The 17500-nt window shown below is 39.1% G+C and overlaps 1 protein-coding gene across 1 annotated transcript in view; it reads right to left on the bottom strand.

The window, feature by feature from the left end:
- The window catches only part of CCNT2 (cyclin T2), a 28017-nt gene that overhangs the window by 5651 nt on the left and 4866 nt on the right, over window positions 1–17500 (bottom strand). The window contains exons 3-7 of the mRNA XM_009319016.1: window positions 11561–11689; window positions 10158–10218; window positions 8968–9030; window positions 2482–2527; window positions 980–1143 (exon numbers count right to left, since the gene is read on the bottom strand). Of these exons, the coding sequence (XP_009317291.1) occupies window positions 980–1143; window positions 2482–2527; window positions 8968–9030; window positions 10158–10218; window positions 11561–11689 (463 nt within the window). The remainder of the gene's footprint in view (window positions 1–979; window positions 1144–2481; window positions 2528–8967; window positions 9031–10157; window positions 10219–11560; window positions 11690–17500) is intronic.

The raw sequence follows: 17500 nt of genomic DNA, 5'->3' as shown, positions 1-17500 counted from the left end.
ACCCTGAGCTCACAGCACACGTCTCGTGGGATTTTAAAAACCAGAACGATGCATGCTGACCAAACACACAAAGCCAATAGCCGGATAAGAAGGAAGGCAGGGTGGTATCTGAAACTACAGCTACGACTTAAAGAAGCCTACTAAGACGGAGACTTTTGAACTTGCGATTTCAAGCTCGCTCTGGTTCTGTGCTTCACATGGCATCTACTCGAAGTTTTCACTTACAAAGAAAAAATTGCCATTAAGAAATAAAAGCTCAGCAGAGGGAAAAAGCAGGCCAGTGGGAGCTATGCTGGGCCACAGCAAGCCTGGAGGCCTCCGCCACCACTCTGAAACAGACGTTTCTCTCTAGAACTAATAGCAAAACCCAATACATAGATCTGAAAGCCCCAGAAGCTACCACCTCCACTACAGTAGTGTATGTCGGCCTCAAACTCAGACTCCACTGCCGTAAGTACTATTTCAAAAGGTAGTAAACTTCTAGGTATATGCTTTCTTCTGGGAAGAAGCCATTTAACAAGAAAAAAGTATTTCACAAGTTTGAGATATCATAAGCTACACCAAATTGTTAACATGGCAATTTTATGTATAGCCTTAAGAACAGTTGTTTCGGTGACAGTGAAGCCATAAACTTGGACCACTGACGTACATAAAATGATCGTGACTGCATGAATTTGCACGGGCAGATTTCCATCTCTTTCCTGGTTCTGAACAGCATTTAAAAGCAAGATTCTAACCTGCACCTGGCAAAAGGTATGCGGATGCCCCAGCCCACAGGATGAAACAAAAAGGGTCTGAAAACCAAGTCTGTCTTCCGAAGTTCTCCCCTCTCCTATACCTTTCCTTCACCTGAGGATCCAGCATGTGAAGTTGGTGAGCCTTAATTTAGGCTTAAAGCTATGCTCTTACTATACTATGCTCCTGTTTCTACATTAATAAACCCTTGAATTTCAGGATGTGAAAAGGCAGTATTACTTACCATCTAGTAATTCTAGAGTAACCGAAGGATCTACGTATTCCCACCAGTGTTTTCCATCAGTTGATACTGGAATCTCCCAGTTGGACCACTTGCAGGCCAAGTGAATGCACACACATGCTATCACTGTAGGCTTGTACTGAAGACAGAACGTAGTAAGGTGAAGACTGTTGCACAAATTTCGTAATGAGGAACCAAAGGAAATCAAACATGTAAAACAGAAAACCCAAACAAATCAACCATTAACCTACAGAATAAGATAACTCGTCAAGCAACAGCAGTTAAACATTAGCTTATGGAACATTTTTCTGATTAAGTTCGTAAGATATCTTACTGCCTTAAGAAAACAAAGGGCAGGGCATTTATCTGGTAGAAAAGTTTAAGTTGCTTTTGTTATAAAAAGTGTGATGAACAGTAAATAAATTCACCAGTTATTCTACTGTACTTAAGTACTAAAAAGAAAGTAGTATTATATGGTAAATTAAAATTCTACAGTAAAAAAAACATACAGCTGACTGTGCAGTCTCTGAATGAGACAATTAGAAGAAGGTACCCAGTAGTTCCACACAAGCCAAGTGAATTACTTGTGGGCTTAGCTTTCACTAGGCCCGGATCTGTGGTATTTGTGAACTCGCCTTCAGCTTCCAGCTGGCAGCAGCACAAAGACATTGGTTCAGTTTCACTGCCTTATCACAACTTTTCTTAACAGCTGCTTCAAATACAGAACCTTGCCCATCAAGGAACCACCAAGAAATATTTATTTAGAAGAGTTCTAATAACCAGCAGATATTGCTTAAAAACCGTCTACGTGTAATGCAATCCTCTTAAATAAAGCTCAAAGTTGTTTTGCAAGAAGTAAACTGAAGTAATCGAGAAATCAAGACTCAAGTCTGCTCTCAAGTTCCATCTTTCCACAACAGGCTACGTATACACAGTCCCCACTTGGAATCCTAGAACTTCAAATTTATGTAAGTACTTAAGTTTTAAAACTCTATATTAAAATTAAAGAGCTGTTTCTAAAAGGAAGAACATTGGACTACTCCTAGTCTATCTGAAAAGAAAAGTCAGCTAGTTGAAAAGATCTTAGGCCCACTACAATTTTATAAGTTAAGATTGGATCAATATATTTAAAGTTAAGAGAAAACTGCCATTAACTACAAGTGTAAACTAAAAATAGTTTTGTACTTACCAAGATGCTCGAATTTCTAGGTTAAGTTTAGCTCTTTGTAATCTTTAGCTGCTATTCAGGCTACCAATTTTAGACTTATGCACTCACAATCGAGAAAATGTCATCAGAAAGCACCACTACACTTCTCATTGTGCATTTAACCCCTTTGTGCCATCAGGCCCTTGTACAATACACCGCACTGCAGACAGGAAGGTACCACCACTGTAGATGGCCCAGTCTCCTGTTGCAACAAGGGTAAGACACATGTAGGGGGCCCTGCAGTAAAGGAAGCTATAGTGTGCTACAACAGTGCAACAAAGAGGTTCAGGATAACAACCTGTTGGTAGCCATGAAATAGGATGTCTGTGCCAAATCCTTGCTTGCTGTAAGAAAAGAAAAACGCAGAGATTAAAGACCTGCACTAACTTGTCAGGTTCATTCCAAAATTAAAGCAGTTTTACCTTCCAAAAGCACCACTTGGTATTTCCACAGAACTGATCTGAATTTAGCTAACTAGCCTTTAAAATAATCTTTTCCGAGATACAGAAGAGGCCATGACATTCAGCAACTGGAGATGGACCAGTCGTTCCGTCCACTGACCCTCCCCCTGTACAACCCACAGAACAGTTTCCCTTTGCTTCTCCACCCCGCAAACGCCTCACACGTGAGCGCGCTCTCTTCTAGGAGCTCCTGCTTCCCCACCCTCATCTGCAGACGATCCCTAGCATAACCCTGGACTGCAGTAAGGCAGTCAGGAAAAGCCAACTCACAGCAGAGTGACAGTTCTCCTCTTGGAGAGGAGCATGGCAGGACAGTTGGAGAACACCCCTCCCACCCCCCCAGCACCTCCCCGAGAACAGCCACGTCTCTCTCCCAAAGCCCTACGACACAGCAAGCTCCCAGGCTAGAGGGTGAAAAAATTGAACGAGTTTTCTGCTCCCTCCAATTAAGAGCATCGCACTCATAACATTTTGTTCCACGTTTGTTAAACCTATGGCAAAGCTTCGATAAGAAATCAACAGCTTCATTTTAGTTACAGTCAGGAAAAAAAACCACACGGGACTGCAACGTGCCAGAAATGAAAAGCTAACGACTTAGGCTGTTACAGCCATCCAGCACTGACCCCTACCAGTGAAACCCCAACGCTCCTCACTCAAGAAAGAGAACTTACTGTAACATGCATATAATGGAATAGCTGGGCACAAGGGTTTTAACTGAAGATTGAATGCAGCCATCACTGAATTCTTACTTTGACACTATCACTTGAAATCAGCGCTACCTGCAGAAAGTGTATTGTTGAATTTTATGTCAAAGGGAATATTGTTAAACTTTTATTTTAATAATAATCTTCCCACCAAGTTTGAGAAAGACTGCAATGGCTTTTAAAATTTAATTTAAAAAAGCATCTTAAATATGTGACTTAACTTCTAATGATTGCCAAGGAGCATAAATCAGATTTGTCTTTAGGCTACGTAGCCGGGCAGTGCCATAATCTGCACTGAAGAATGCAGAAGTAGCAAGGTAACAGGATCCATTCCTACACACAAATTCTACTAATCCGTAATAATCAGAAGGTGAACTGACAATGCGACCGTGTTATACTATAATATTTAGTTTGCAAACTATAATGGCAATTGCATGCCAGATAACTATGGAGTTCAACGGTTTCCTCTCCCTCCCATCAAAAAAAAGTAAGGCAGTATTACCAAAAAAGAAAAAGTGAAATGAGACTATCATAACAAAACAAATGAAAATACTGAATGGTTGAATAACAGTGAAAGTGATGTCTTGCTCTTCATTTTTCACCAAAGTAATGTTTAAAGGATCTTCAATGATTTCTATATTCTGTAAAGTTACAGCACGTTTGAATTAAGGGGCCAGACCAAGAAGCATCTCTACTCTCACTGAAATGTCCCTTTTGAACAAGGAAGAAAAGCAGATGCCAGAAAACTTCTATGTAACATCAGCTTGAGAGTTGAGTAAATCAAAACACATACCTGGAAGAAGAGAATCACATCTTGAAACACAGATTTTTTGGCCTCAATCAAAAGTTTATGTGCTAAATACCTTACCTATACTACAAGCAGTATGATACTGTTTCAACTTATTTACAGCTAAATAATCACCATTGCCAAAACCAGCAAGACATTTCAGCTCACAACTAAAGCCTATGGTAACACAAGGCACAGCTGAAACCATCCGTCCCAAACCCTTCTCTTATATTTAGGACAGCTTTGGTTTGGTAGAATCCATCACTAAAATTAAAGCTACCGGATTTTGGTTCCTATATTTTGGTGTGTTATTTCCTTTATAGCAGTGGAAAGTGCATCTGCAAATTAAAATAATCGTGAAGCAGAGGCTAAAACAAGCCAGCAGAGCTTCTCTGTTATAACTCACAAGTCGCAGGACTGATGACTATGGCGCCAGCCATTAATGATCAGTTTTATATTTTATCATTCAGGAGTGATTTGAAACACCCACCCTGTCTCACTGCTGCAGAAGCAACCATAAGGCAGGGGATTACTAAAGTAGTAATCAAGACTTTGAAACAGGACTTGCTGTCCGATACACCTTCCAAAAGGCTACTGTCTCCAAGAAATTCCCAACTGGAAACCAAAATGCTTTTTACTGGGCACAGCCACACAATTCAACCGGTTGCAATTCCAAGATATCTGAGTCTTTTCTTCAACACTAGGTTATCTTGGATCTTGAGATAATCACGAAAACGTGATTGCCGAGTCACCCTTAGGAGGGCGATAGCTGGCCGTGCCTAGGGCCCTGACAACATATGTAAGCATTCCCCGGAAAAAGGAGACTGCAGATAGCCAGTCAACATCAGAAGAGAGAAAGCTTGCTGAAGTCCTTCTGGGCAAAAGGAAAAAAAGCCACAGGCCCTGAATGGAGGTATGTCGGTGGATGCCTGTTGTATCTGGAAAGGGCTGGAGGAGGCCATGGTGTAGGCATTCAGGTCTGAGCAGTCCTGGTGGCTTTACTTTCTTGAAAGTATTTCAACCTTGGGAACAGGCCTGTAAAAGCCTGAGGTGAAAGTTCAGAATGTGAAGGCCGCCTGTAGCAGTGCTGGAGTGCAGCTGGTGTTTAAGATCTTTCCACACCACTTAGTACACTAAGATTTAAATTTTCCTCATCAGAATACCCTCTGAAAAAAGCAGATTCATCTCCTCTTCTGCCACCTTGTCTTTACCAGCCCAATTTAACCAATGGCAGCTGTGCACACAGATACTATGGTATGTTTGAAGAATTTGACAGTGCAATTTCCACATAAGATTAGTAAGGATCATGGGTGTTCAAGATACCTGATAACCCGTAGAGTAGCGAGAACAATCCTAGAAATCCTTGGGATCCAATCTTCAGTTCCAAAAGAAGGTTGTGTACCAACACAGAAAAGGGAGTGCCTGAAGACTTCCCAAGATGGAGATGAGGATACAGATTCCTCCCCTTCAAGTTCCACCAGAAGCAGGCTGGGAACAGACTGATTTTGCACCGGGGCTTAAGAGGACCATGTCATGATTCCATGGTCTCGGCACTAGGGCAGTTTCACTGCTGATCATTCAACTAGCATTCAAGCCAGTAAGGTAGTTTGACACCAGGAACAGTTTTTGGTGTTTGGTTTTTTTTTTTCTTTTCTTCTCTCTTCAGTACTGGAGCATCCTTGGAAAGGGCACTGAAGGTTGCTGACAGGCCTTCACAGATCCACTGCCTCCAGATTCCTTAGAGGACCTGTGGGATCCTAAGGAATGATGGTCCTGTCTCCTCTTCTCAGTCTCTTGACACTGAGGAAGAACGGTGCAGAAAAAAGACTGAGCCTACACCATTTTCCTTGTCTACTATACTGACCAAACTGTAAAGATGGAACAATTTCATGAACCCACAAACCTCTGAAAACCAGAAGGAATAATTAGATTACCTTATGCCTGAACATCATAAATCATTACGTATCCATCCAGTCACCCCTTATCTACAATGATCGGTGTGGTCTAATACTACTTTCAGAAAGGCTTTCAATCTTAGAGATGAAGAATTCAACTTTTGCTCTAGTTGTACGTTGAGGCAATTATGTTTATTGGCACCAATTCTCACTTCCTAGTTCAGCTTCGGCTTCCAGCAATTGATTCTAGTGTGCCACTACTAGACTAGACAGTCTTTGACAAAGGACTTTGCTGAATCTTTTGAGCACCATCAACAGAACCTGATTTTTTTTTTTTTCCATTTTATTTTTAAAGGGGGTAGCTTACAGATTACTACAGGTAACAGTGACAGCATAAAGTACATTACCCCGGATGCAAGACAACAGAAAATGATATAGAAAATCAGCCATCCTCTTAGCCACTTAAGTTTATCCAGCAAAAGTTTGGGGGACCGGGGCATCTTCTCAGCACATGGCAATTCAGTGCACACATGCTAAGCCAAAACCTTAAGTACACTTGCATACCTCAGTTAACTTTGTTGCCTCTCTTTTGATACTTAAATAGTCAGCCACATTATAGTCCTCCCTTCCTTCTCCCCCAAACATACAGTTGAAGGTTTTAATCATCATAGTCTTGGGTAAGTTAATCACCTTTAATAAAAAAAGGTATCTCTTTGCCTTCTGAAACAGTGCTTTTTGTCCAAGAAGACATGTTACCACAGCTGGATGAAGCAACCTTGCATTTCTTTAACTTCTCAGTCAATCCCTTTAGCACTAAAGGCTTAACGCTGACAAGTCTTAGATATATTTTGAAAGCTTCAGGACTCGATATCTAAGTGTTGCACCTATTCACATTAAAACAACACTGTCCAGTAAATAAACATTAAGAAAGAGAGAACTAAAATCATACCATTGCGTCTTTGAAGATGTATCACTGTGCCCAAAAGCTCATCTCTTTATTCACTCAATACATAAAACTCATGTTCCATGGCAATTACTCTCTACTTGCTTGACTTGCATGCATGACTATGGATTTCATGCTCAATTTTTTTAATTTATGGATTAATTTACCTTTTTTTTTTAATAAAAGGTACTCAAACCTTGTGTTCACAGCCTATGCCACCCCTAGGAAGGGCACATGCTGACAAGAATTCCATTTGCATACACACACACACAAAGGAGCACACCTACTCCACTGAGTAGGTTTTCAAGCATCAGATGTATTACATTCACTTTGTACCAGTCCTTGAGGTACGTGGATTTTCAGCCCTCACTGGAGTCTTCAGATTTCAAGACTTGGTATAATTTTGGATTCTAAGTATTTTGTTAAACTGTGCTGACGTTAAATACTAGCCTTAAGATGTCAAATTTGAAAAGTAGCATGTACCTCCAATGTATGAATTTTGTCAATACACAAGTAGCATACAAAACACAGGAAAAAGCTGAACTGTCTTAGGGCGGTACCTACCCTCGACTAAAGGAAATGAAGTTTGTGTAGCAGTATGCCTTTCTTCTTGTAGGCTTGAGTCAAACACACTTACTAACGTGGAAATCCTGATGCAGCTACAGTAGTGCCTGCCACCCCTCCCCGCAGCCCCAAATACCGAGCAGAAGTGCAGGGGCTCACACAAAACAGTAAAATACGCGCTCACATTTATACTGACCAACAGCTAAGAAAATCCAAAGCAAAAGCCTATAGAGCTACTGATACAGACTATTGAGACATTAGGTGCAATCAGACTTACGCACAGAGTCACAACCAAATCTGGACAGAAGGCAAAGAATCATTATCTTGCAGCAAGAATAGCAATAAAGCTACTTTAGATGCAATTAAGTTACACGCAGCACCAGTCATACTCCGAATCAAACTCTGAAGACACTACACCAGTAAGCTACTTCAAAATGAGAGAGATATTTTTCCTTCAAAGAACAACTTTAATTCTAGAGTTACTACAAAACAGATCCAGTTAACATGACTAAGTTGCACCTAGCTTTCCTATATTTTATAGGGGGGGGAAAAAAACCCACCAAAATTTGAAGCACTTAACTTTGCGTTTTTTCAGTGCAACAACAGCTAATGACTAAAGACTAACAACCATGGTCTAACCATTTCCAAACACTTTTTAATTAAGGAACATAATTAAAGTGAAAAGCTGATTTTAGGTGCTTTTACAACTGATTCCTAATTTTTTCATCCTCCATCTTATGAGGATTTTCTTTTTTTAAAGCTCCAAAGGAAACCAATTTAAGAACTAAAGAAGGTGTGCCAAAATGCAACAAAAAATACGCAAGAACAAAACAGGTTTCTAGCTAGAGTCACATTAATGAGCTGCATACAAGTTAGAGGATATGATAGTTTAACAAAAGATTTGGGACTTTGTGCTACCATCCAAAAGAAGGAAGTACACCCTCCTCCAGAAAAAGAATTAGTCACATCTTGAAGTATTTGCATGTGATAGCAGACCTGCTATGCACTTTCTTTATCCCTCAGTTCATTACCTAAAAAGATTTGCTAGGCAGAAAGCTAGCATTAGCCATCAACTAACATGCAGACTAAACTTTACTTGGTAAAACCACTTCAGAGTGAAAACAATCAACCCAGAACGATACCAAGTAGTTGGCTATTCAGTTTTCAACTGCTGCCTGCTTCTGTCATTTAAGAAAACATGGAACAGACATTATTAAAATCAAAGCTAGTAAGCAAGCAAAAAAATTATGAAGGACAGAGAATTGGACTCTTTATCAGGCTCTAAAGGTTAAGATCAAGCTTTCAGTAATTAGCTTTAAACAAACTCTTTGGATAACACAGTTGAAGATCATATTAGACAAATAACATCATCTCCAAATTTTACTAGAAAAGTAAAAAAGGACTTACAGAAGTGGTTAAAAGTCACTGACCTCTCACTAATTGCGTACATTTCACAACATCTGTGTGTGGATGTTCAATGGTAATCTCAAAACCTGAAGAGTTAAGAATATGTTTTAGAAATACAGATTTCCATCTGTTAAACAAAAAAACCAAACCCCTTTCCTTTCCCCATAGACCTAAAATGCTTGCTGCATCTTTGCGCTGAAGATCAAGTTAACACTATTTAACTGCCTTTTATTCTGCACTTCTTCATACTTTTGAATGGTAGATGGTATAGCCATTTCAAGATCAATTAGGAAAACATTCCTTCAGTAATCTCAAGTCCTGAAAATATATACACTTGGGAAGTTACTGTATTTTTAAAGTTGGACACAGATGAACAGTTTCTAGTACATGAAGAAGTCAGTAAAAGCTATATTACAGACGCACTGAACTACATGTGTGCACACGCATTTTATTCATTGATTTCTGGGACTTAAACATGTTGCATCTATGAAATTACAAATTAACTCAATTTTGTAGGTCAGTGACTTAAGAAACCTTTCTTTGTTTATGACACTATTTTAAGAATTAGGTCACTACTGTTATTTTTTTTTTTTTTTTAAACAATATACTCAAAGGGGTATTTAAGAATATCTGAGTAAGACAGTGTTCTCAGACCTGCTAGCTGTAATTGTCTCTTTTTATGTTACTTTAAAGTCAGAAGAGTTTCTTATCAGAACATTCCATTTCAAATTTTGGAATCACCTGAGTCCATTAAATGGTTACGCTACGACTTGTGACGTTCAGAGGTAGTAACCCTGCTCAATTACATAATGTTCCTCTATCGAAAGGCAAAATGGGGAAGAGCACTTGGTATAAAGCTCTTCCCAATTGCTTCAGAACACGTACACAGCTAACCTAGTATAACATGTTACCTTATATGAAGAAATATCAACATAGTTACTACTTTGGAGTAAAATCTGTTTGCAAGGGTACACATTTCCACCCCATCAAACTGTCAGAAACATCTATTTCACAAGTATAGATATGCCTCTTTTTCCCCCCCGAAGTGAACACAACAGAACCGCTAATACGAAACTAAATTCACAGGTCAGAAATTGTATATAAAAATAATAAAATTCTAGTGTACCAATAGCACATCAAAAATCCAGTTACTTGGGTCCCATTACTTCTTCACAGTAAGCTGGCTGCACAGGAGATATTTAGAAAGACATACCTAAAGTTTGAAGCATTATTGTTTCAAGTATAACCAGCTCTTGGGCTTGCTGAAGGTATGCCTGAAACAAATAAGCAAACAGGTCAAGACGTAGCTATCTCTTGCCTCAAAATTTTAATCATACACTTCCTATTTGACTACTGGTACTAGCAAAACAAGTTAAGACCACTGTGCAAGCCAGTTAGCACTGACAACTCAGAACACTTCACTGTGGCAATACTTTCTTCTACTGGTATAAGCGTTACTGCAAATTCAGTTATACCAGCCTAACCGTCTTTCACAGTAAGGTTTACTTAGTCTGGATCTCATATAGTCTATTCCAGCAAAGCATTTTTGGGAGAAGGTGGGGAATGCTGTAAGAATTATGAAGACTTGCCAGTGCAAGTCAACTCAAGTATCTCTAGACAGGTTATCCATTTTACAAGTACGCTGAAATACAGCTGGAGATACTCAGTTGGCCTGTGTTAAGCTAGCTGAAGCTTGTGGGCTCAAACACATACATATATATATATCTCTCTCTCTCTCTATCTATCTGTATCTCTCTCTATCTACCTCCACATGTCATTCCAAGAAGAATTATGAAGACTTGCCAGTGCAAGTCAACTCAAGTATCTCTAGACAGGTTATCCATTTTACACGTACTTTGAAATACAGCTGGAGATACTCAGTTGGCCTGTGTTAAGCTAGCTGAAGCTCGTGGGCTCAAACACATACATATATATCTATCTCTCTCTCTATCTACCTCCACGTGCCATTCCAAGAACTGGGAGCATAGCAAAGGTGCTCAAATAGTTTCAGGCGTCAGCTGAGGTCCAGCAGGGTATAACTAGCTCAGCCAGACCTTCAAGCTGAACAACTCTGGTGCATTTCCACCAAACCTCCTCGTATGTTTGGTTTCAGGAAGACTCATCTCAGGAAAGAAAATGTGAACAGTAAACTAAGTGGAAGCTGTGCAAACTTGGGCAAATGAAAGGAAGACCAATGTATAGCAGAGGCAGCAGCTGATAACTGTATCGCATCCTTTAAAACAGAATGTAGACAACAGCGTACAGTGAGCCTCTGGCTGAGGAAAACAAACTGTGTCCTGAACTCCTCTCTGCACAAACTGTGTAACTGACTGAATCACACATGAAACCTCATATTTAACATCTAGTCTAGTCTTCTACTATACATGTAGAAGTCTTAAAAATAATGCAAGTTCAAGATAGAACCATCTCTTCAAGTTTCATAACACAAATATTTGAGTCTTTAATGTTATATTAAGTAATACAAAAGACTTAAATGGTGTAAAAACAAAAGTTTTTTTCCTAGTTTGCAGGCAGCAATAATCCAGTCAAGACTATGTAAGAGATCATTAGATGAAGTGTCATCTGATTATCTTTAAAACCATGACTTCCACCTACATCACTCTTTGTATCCAGTTGTGGCTCTTGAGGATGAAGACAGGCATGTGCTACTTTAATAACATGTTCGAGTTTCCGTGGCTGTTCTTCCACTTTTGCAGCCAAAAACAATGCCGTAGGAGATATTATCTGAAGAAGAAAAACATAGATGTGTTTTTTTAAACTTTTTACAAGTAGGACTTAATTAGAAAAGGTTTAAGAAGTTGGAGTCGTTTTGTTTTGTTTTAAACAGTTCTGAAATCATGCAAGGCAACAAAAATAACTAGTCACGTTTTATTTTATAACTGATGTAATCCTCTCAGCAGCATGGGGAAGGAGTAACATAAATGCATTTGTGAGTAAGATGTCTGAGGTCAAACTAATTCTAGTTCAACATAAAAAGAATAGATTTGGTCCAGAAGATTTAGTCACACTAGAACAGGCTGTTTCAAGTTAAATATACTTCGTGAGAAAGTTCATCCAACTTCTTGCACAGTAGCGAGCCATTACACTGTCTTTTCAGTAAAAGTCAAAACAGCTGATCACAAGTTCTGCTAGCATTTGATTCGCCTAAAAAGCAAGAAACTTTGCAGAGAACTTTAAGCAAAACAGCTTGTTATATAAACATTGGTTGTGTAAGTAAAAGCCTACTCTTAGAACTTTGTTATATACCCAGCAGTACCTGGTGAACAAAGCACGAGGATTCACAAAACAGCAGTTACATCAAACGTTAGTAAAGATTACAAATTACATTTAAAGATGAAAATTTTTATAAAACTCTAGGTGTCATAAGCTGGCAGCAAAGCACCCATTCGCAGTTCAGTACCACCTAGGAGTTAGCTGTGAAGTAGAGTTTTGATGCCTAGTTATCAGCTAGAATGACTGATGTATCTGTGTACAGAACATGGCTAACCATAAGTGACTTGGAAGAATCCGGGTCCTCTTTGTATACGATGTTGGCCATGTCAAACATGAATTAAAATGACAGCAGAAATCTTCATGTAGACATCAGCAGATTAAATTGGTTAAAATTAAGCCAGTAAAAAGCATTTATTCAGAGACTGAAATAGCTGCTTGTTGAGTGTTTAATTAATGCATGGTGCAAGCAGTGCAGGTATTGGATTTCCCATTCAATGCCCAAGTAGAAACAGACTGAATGAACTGAATGGCAGCCATAGTTCCCCCTAAAAGCGAGGAGGTTTTTTTGGATAGCACGCAGCCCTTTGTTATGCCAAAATGAAGCATTTGGTATTAAATTTGCAATATAGTAAAAACTGCAACAAACTAATTAGAATCGAACATTTAAGTGATTACCCGTTACATTTCAGGAGCTTTCAAATGTATCAAGGGAGTACTTTTTGCCTCCTTGAAACACTTTCAAACGTCCACTTGGATCTTAAGTAAAACTTGTAAGTTGGCAGACTTGAGGAAAACTGACACCCTGGGAAGGTGATACCCTTTGATGCATAGAAATGTGCCATGAAGAAATCTAGTATTCTAAAAACAACAAAAACCAAAACAACCCAACCAAAAAACAAAAACCCCAAACCCAAACCACCCAAAACAAGTCACAGAGCAAGTTCTTCCACAATGGAGAAAAAAGAACTGCTTTCTTTTTAAGAAGCTTGTAACTTAAGCCATACAGATGAATGAAAGAAAAACCTGAAGTCAGGTGTTGCTGAACAAGGCCACATTAACACTGTCATTTAAAACCTTCTGATGATTTTTGAGAAGTTCCTATCCACATTGCTTGAAGTAATGATTTGAGATTCTGGAAGAAACTCCCTTTCCTAGGGACATACTACTTGAGATATGTCTCACTTAAGCTGGGAGATAAACTTTTAAACACTAAATGTGACGGAAAGACTTTCTGGCATTCAGAAAGCTAGAGTATCAACAGCTTTGAAGTGCCAGAAGATGCAGAAGATGTACAGTAGCACACACATGTATAACCCAACATACGCATGCCATACGGCATTTTACAGAGCAGACAAGCTGTGCTCCAGCCCAGTAATGCAAGAACCACGGCAAATCTCTCTCGTTTACAGTTGTTTCATCCATATAAACCCAGTGTGCTTCAGTGATTTAGGACAGGACACCAAGGAAGGTGTCTGAGCTAGCTAGCACCTTCTACACCAGGGCCAGCCAAAGAGGAAGGATTACATTCTCAGACATAATCCTGAGCTGCTGAGAAAAGCCACGTTAGCAGACAGGGCCAGGAAGCCAGAGAAACATGAACGACAGACAGAAGAAAGGAAATCGGGAATGTTTAAGAATCAGAGTTATGAAGAAACAAGTTTGACAACAAGACATTGGACAGAAACGAGAAGGTATTAATGAGGACACCAGAGAACTAGAACTGGTTCAATTTTTTTTTTTTACTCAGGAAAAAGGATACAATGAGGTTGACTATCACAGACTGAAAACTAAGACTCAACATAGTGAAGTCACTGAGGAAGGAAAGTTAAGTCATGAAGCATATAGAATCAGAAATAGAACGGATGACAGGAAGAAGCTTTAATAGAAAATAAATAGAAGATCCTTTCCATCCCCCCAGGATCACACAATTTCCCTTTTTTTTTTTAAATTTAGAAAAATCAAACAGATAGTCAGTAACCTGTAGTAGTGCCTTACTGCTGAGCTGAAGAACAAAAGCAACTGCATTGTGAGCAACGAAGTGTTGCTCCCTGCTGTTCTCCCTCCCTCTCTAGCCTTACCATCCCCACCAAGCATCACACACTTATCCCCAAGCACCTGCATTCAGACCTCACGGTTCTTCTAGCTTTGTGTACAAGTTTAATTCAAATATATCCTAACACAAGGTCTCTTTCTACATAGTTTGTGGGCATAGTTACACATACATGGAATGTTCACAATTTACCTTTCTGAAAAATCAACTTCCAATAATTACCATGACTGAAAATATTTACGTTTCACAGAGACATTCTTTGAACCAGGTCACCAATAACTGCACAATTAAATCATCAGCAAATTCTCACACACTATTATTCTATGTCTGACTTGCACTGAGGTTTTACTTCATTCCAAAAAAAGCACCTTCTTCATCAGGCTGACTTCAGGATATCTTCTAATTTACTGAAACGGATCAGTTCTGGCCAAGAAGTCTCCACACAATTCCCGATCTCCAAGACCTTACACAAAACACAGTTCTGGGGGCTGACTTAGGTCAAATTGATTAACTTGCATTTGACTCTGGTTCCTCAGCAATCTATGTATACCCCAACTACCCATTTCCTTAAAAAAAGCAGCATTGGCTTCCGGCCAAAGAATTTCAGGTCTTTGTCTTGTCTAGGACTAGGGTTCTCATTCCCAGTTTAGAGTAGGTCAGTATTTTTGTCTCCCGTGGTATTTATTCTGGAAAACAGACATCCTAGTAAGATTTCAGACTTGGCATGCATACAGTCTTCGGTGAAGACGACACACCCTGCTAAGTGTGTAACTGGCAAAGTTACTCAAACGCTTTCACTCACTTCCAATTCTCAAAAATGGCAGAAAAAGCAAAGTAGAACAAAAAAGCAAAATTAAAGAGACAGACTCGACAAAGGTGTAAGCTTCCTATAAACATCTTCATTTGACATAAAACAAATGAAATAACTTCTTTAAATTATCTACCATGCACCCAAAATATTCTTTAAGACTTTGAGAAATATCTTCAGAAGAAGACGTGATTTATGAAATAAGATCCCATTTTTGTACTAGCCGAGAATCTCGGAAACCAAGTCCCACTGAAATAGAAAAACCAAAATGTAAGAGCCTTGTTATGACAGTCCAAGAGCACTATACAGCAAGTTTTATTGGTAAATGTGGTACAAGTCCTTTTTTACTTAAAAAGTACAAGACACATTGTAAAACCAGTGTTACTACAATGAAGGCATTCGGAATAATCTCAGAATACATCTGCAGCACGCACATAATTTTCTGAGAACTCCCTCTCCCTTTTGATGCTAGTATTAGTATGTTTTTAGACTTGACACAGATTAGCTTAAGACATTAAATGGTTCCAGAATATGATAGAGGTTTTTCAAGTGCGAACGCGAAGAATTGCAAGTATTTTTTTTTTTTATTATAACCAGGAGCTCACATTGCATGAAAACAGCAAATATATTAAATTGCAACATTAAAAACAGAATGGAACCGCCCAAAACAGCCTCGCTAAAGCTTGGTGCATATTATGAAAGTTTTAAGAACTCTGCATAAGTGCTAAGTCAACTGTTTAATACTGCAATTTGGACAGGGCACAAGAGACAGGAAGGGAACACGGAGGGATGGGAAACAAAAAACACCCTCCACACAACTCCCCTACCTTGCACTTCAGGGAAAAAATTCCTCCTGTAGCCTTCTTTAGGCACTTTACTAAGTTCCACTGCATGTCACGCAAAAAACAACCTTGACATCATCAAGTATATATATATATCTCTCTTCAACTGGTTGCTTGGTATTCCACATGGCATTTCTAAGGATTATATTTAAAAATGCAGCTACCATTTGGACGCCTTACCTCTCATTTCCAGCATACCAAGGATTTTTTCTCTCCTCCTCTGTTCTTCAAATCACAGTGTACTGAAGAATAAGCCTCTAAAAGAGGTATTTGCTATACGATAATACCAAACACACTAAGTACTACAGAAACAGCATTTCCAGAAGAGTTTTAATTTTCAAGATATTTTCAAGTATAACAGTCAGGACAGTATTTCCTATAAAAAGCCAGGAAGCTCCCTCCCCACCCTGCTATTAGTGCTGACTAACTTCATACGCGGCAAACCAAAGTTACTATGCTCTGGTCAACAGTAACGTAGAAGGAATAATTTGTACTACTGCTGAGGAGATTCATAGTAGTTCCTCAAATGTCCTTTGCATGGCTACGGAAAATTAGTAGTCAGGGCATCTAATTCTACTTACCAGAATTGGTAAAGCAAGTTTCCACCCTATTACTGGGGCACAGCAACCTTGCAAGGTCTTAACCTGCTCGGATTGCAACATCAAAACCTCAATACATTCTTCTTTGCACCTAAATGTATGTACTTCATAGATAATCCATGGCAATTCAAAAGTGACTTGCTAGCCCACAGTAACTTTGCAAAACCAGGGATATTTGGTCATTAGAGCAGTACATGCAACACATTCAAAACGAACGAAGACTACATTAACTGGTATGTGCCACCCCTGTGGCTCTACAGATTGAAGATACTGTAGGGAATTTTGTTCCCTATTCACAGTTGAATCAAAATCTTGAAAGCCTGTAAAATTGTTCAGCAGCAACTTATATTGAAGAAAAAAAGAAAAGAATTAAGACAACAGCTATTCAGTAAATGACCTTCCACTAGAAGACCTGTTTATTAACAATTAAGTGCATGTGACTTGTATGTAAGACATACATGTGTATTTGTATAACCCAGCAATTATACATGACGAAAAACATGCAAGTGTTTATTACTTGACTGAAAACATTAAACTGCCAATAAAGCAAGAAAACAAAGGCTACATTTTTTCAGCTGCAGCTCATAAGGCATTCTGACTAACGGCCATCTAATTTTCTAGCCCCAGCCTTCAGATTCCTTCTTGCCATGGATAAATATCACTACATGCACACAACAAAGAAATATTAGATGTATACTCCACATACTGTAGAAAATTTTAGCTAGGTCTTAGCTTCAAGACTGCCAATACCTTACTAATTTCTAAGGGTTAGTTTCTTCTTGCAGTGGATAAATATTGTTACATTTTTCAGCTTGCCAAGTACTCTGGAGATTTGATATTAAGTATTTATTACAGTCCTCAGCTTTTGCTTTCTCTACAGAGAACCTGCCAGATGGTTTGGGAGTATTGTAAAAGTGACTCACATTCACTTTGAGACCACCCCCTTTACCCGACAGGAAAATAAGTAAGAAGATGCGTTTGCCCATCAGTACACACACAAAGCTGCTGTCTGGCCTTACACTC

The sequence above is a fragment of the Pygoscelis adeliae genome, unplaced genomic scaffold, assembly GCF_000699105.1.
Source record: "Pygoscelis adeliae isolate BGI_AS28 unplaced genomic scaffold, ASM69910v1 Scaffold222, whole genome shotgun sequence".
Taxonomy (NCBI): domain Eukaryota; kingdom Metazoa; phylum Chordata; class Aves; order Sphenisciformes; family Spheniscidae; genus Pygoscelis; species Pygoscelis adeliae.
The sequence above is the reverse complement of the archived record's forward strand: the minus strand, read 5'-3'. Positions and strand labels throughout refer to the sequence as shown.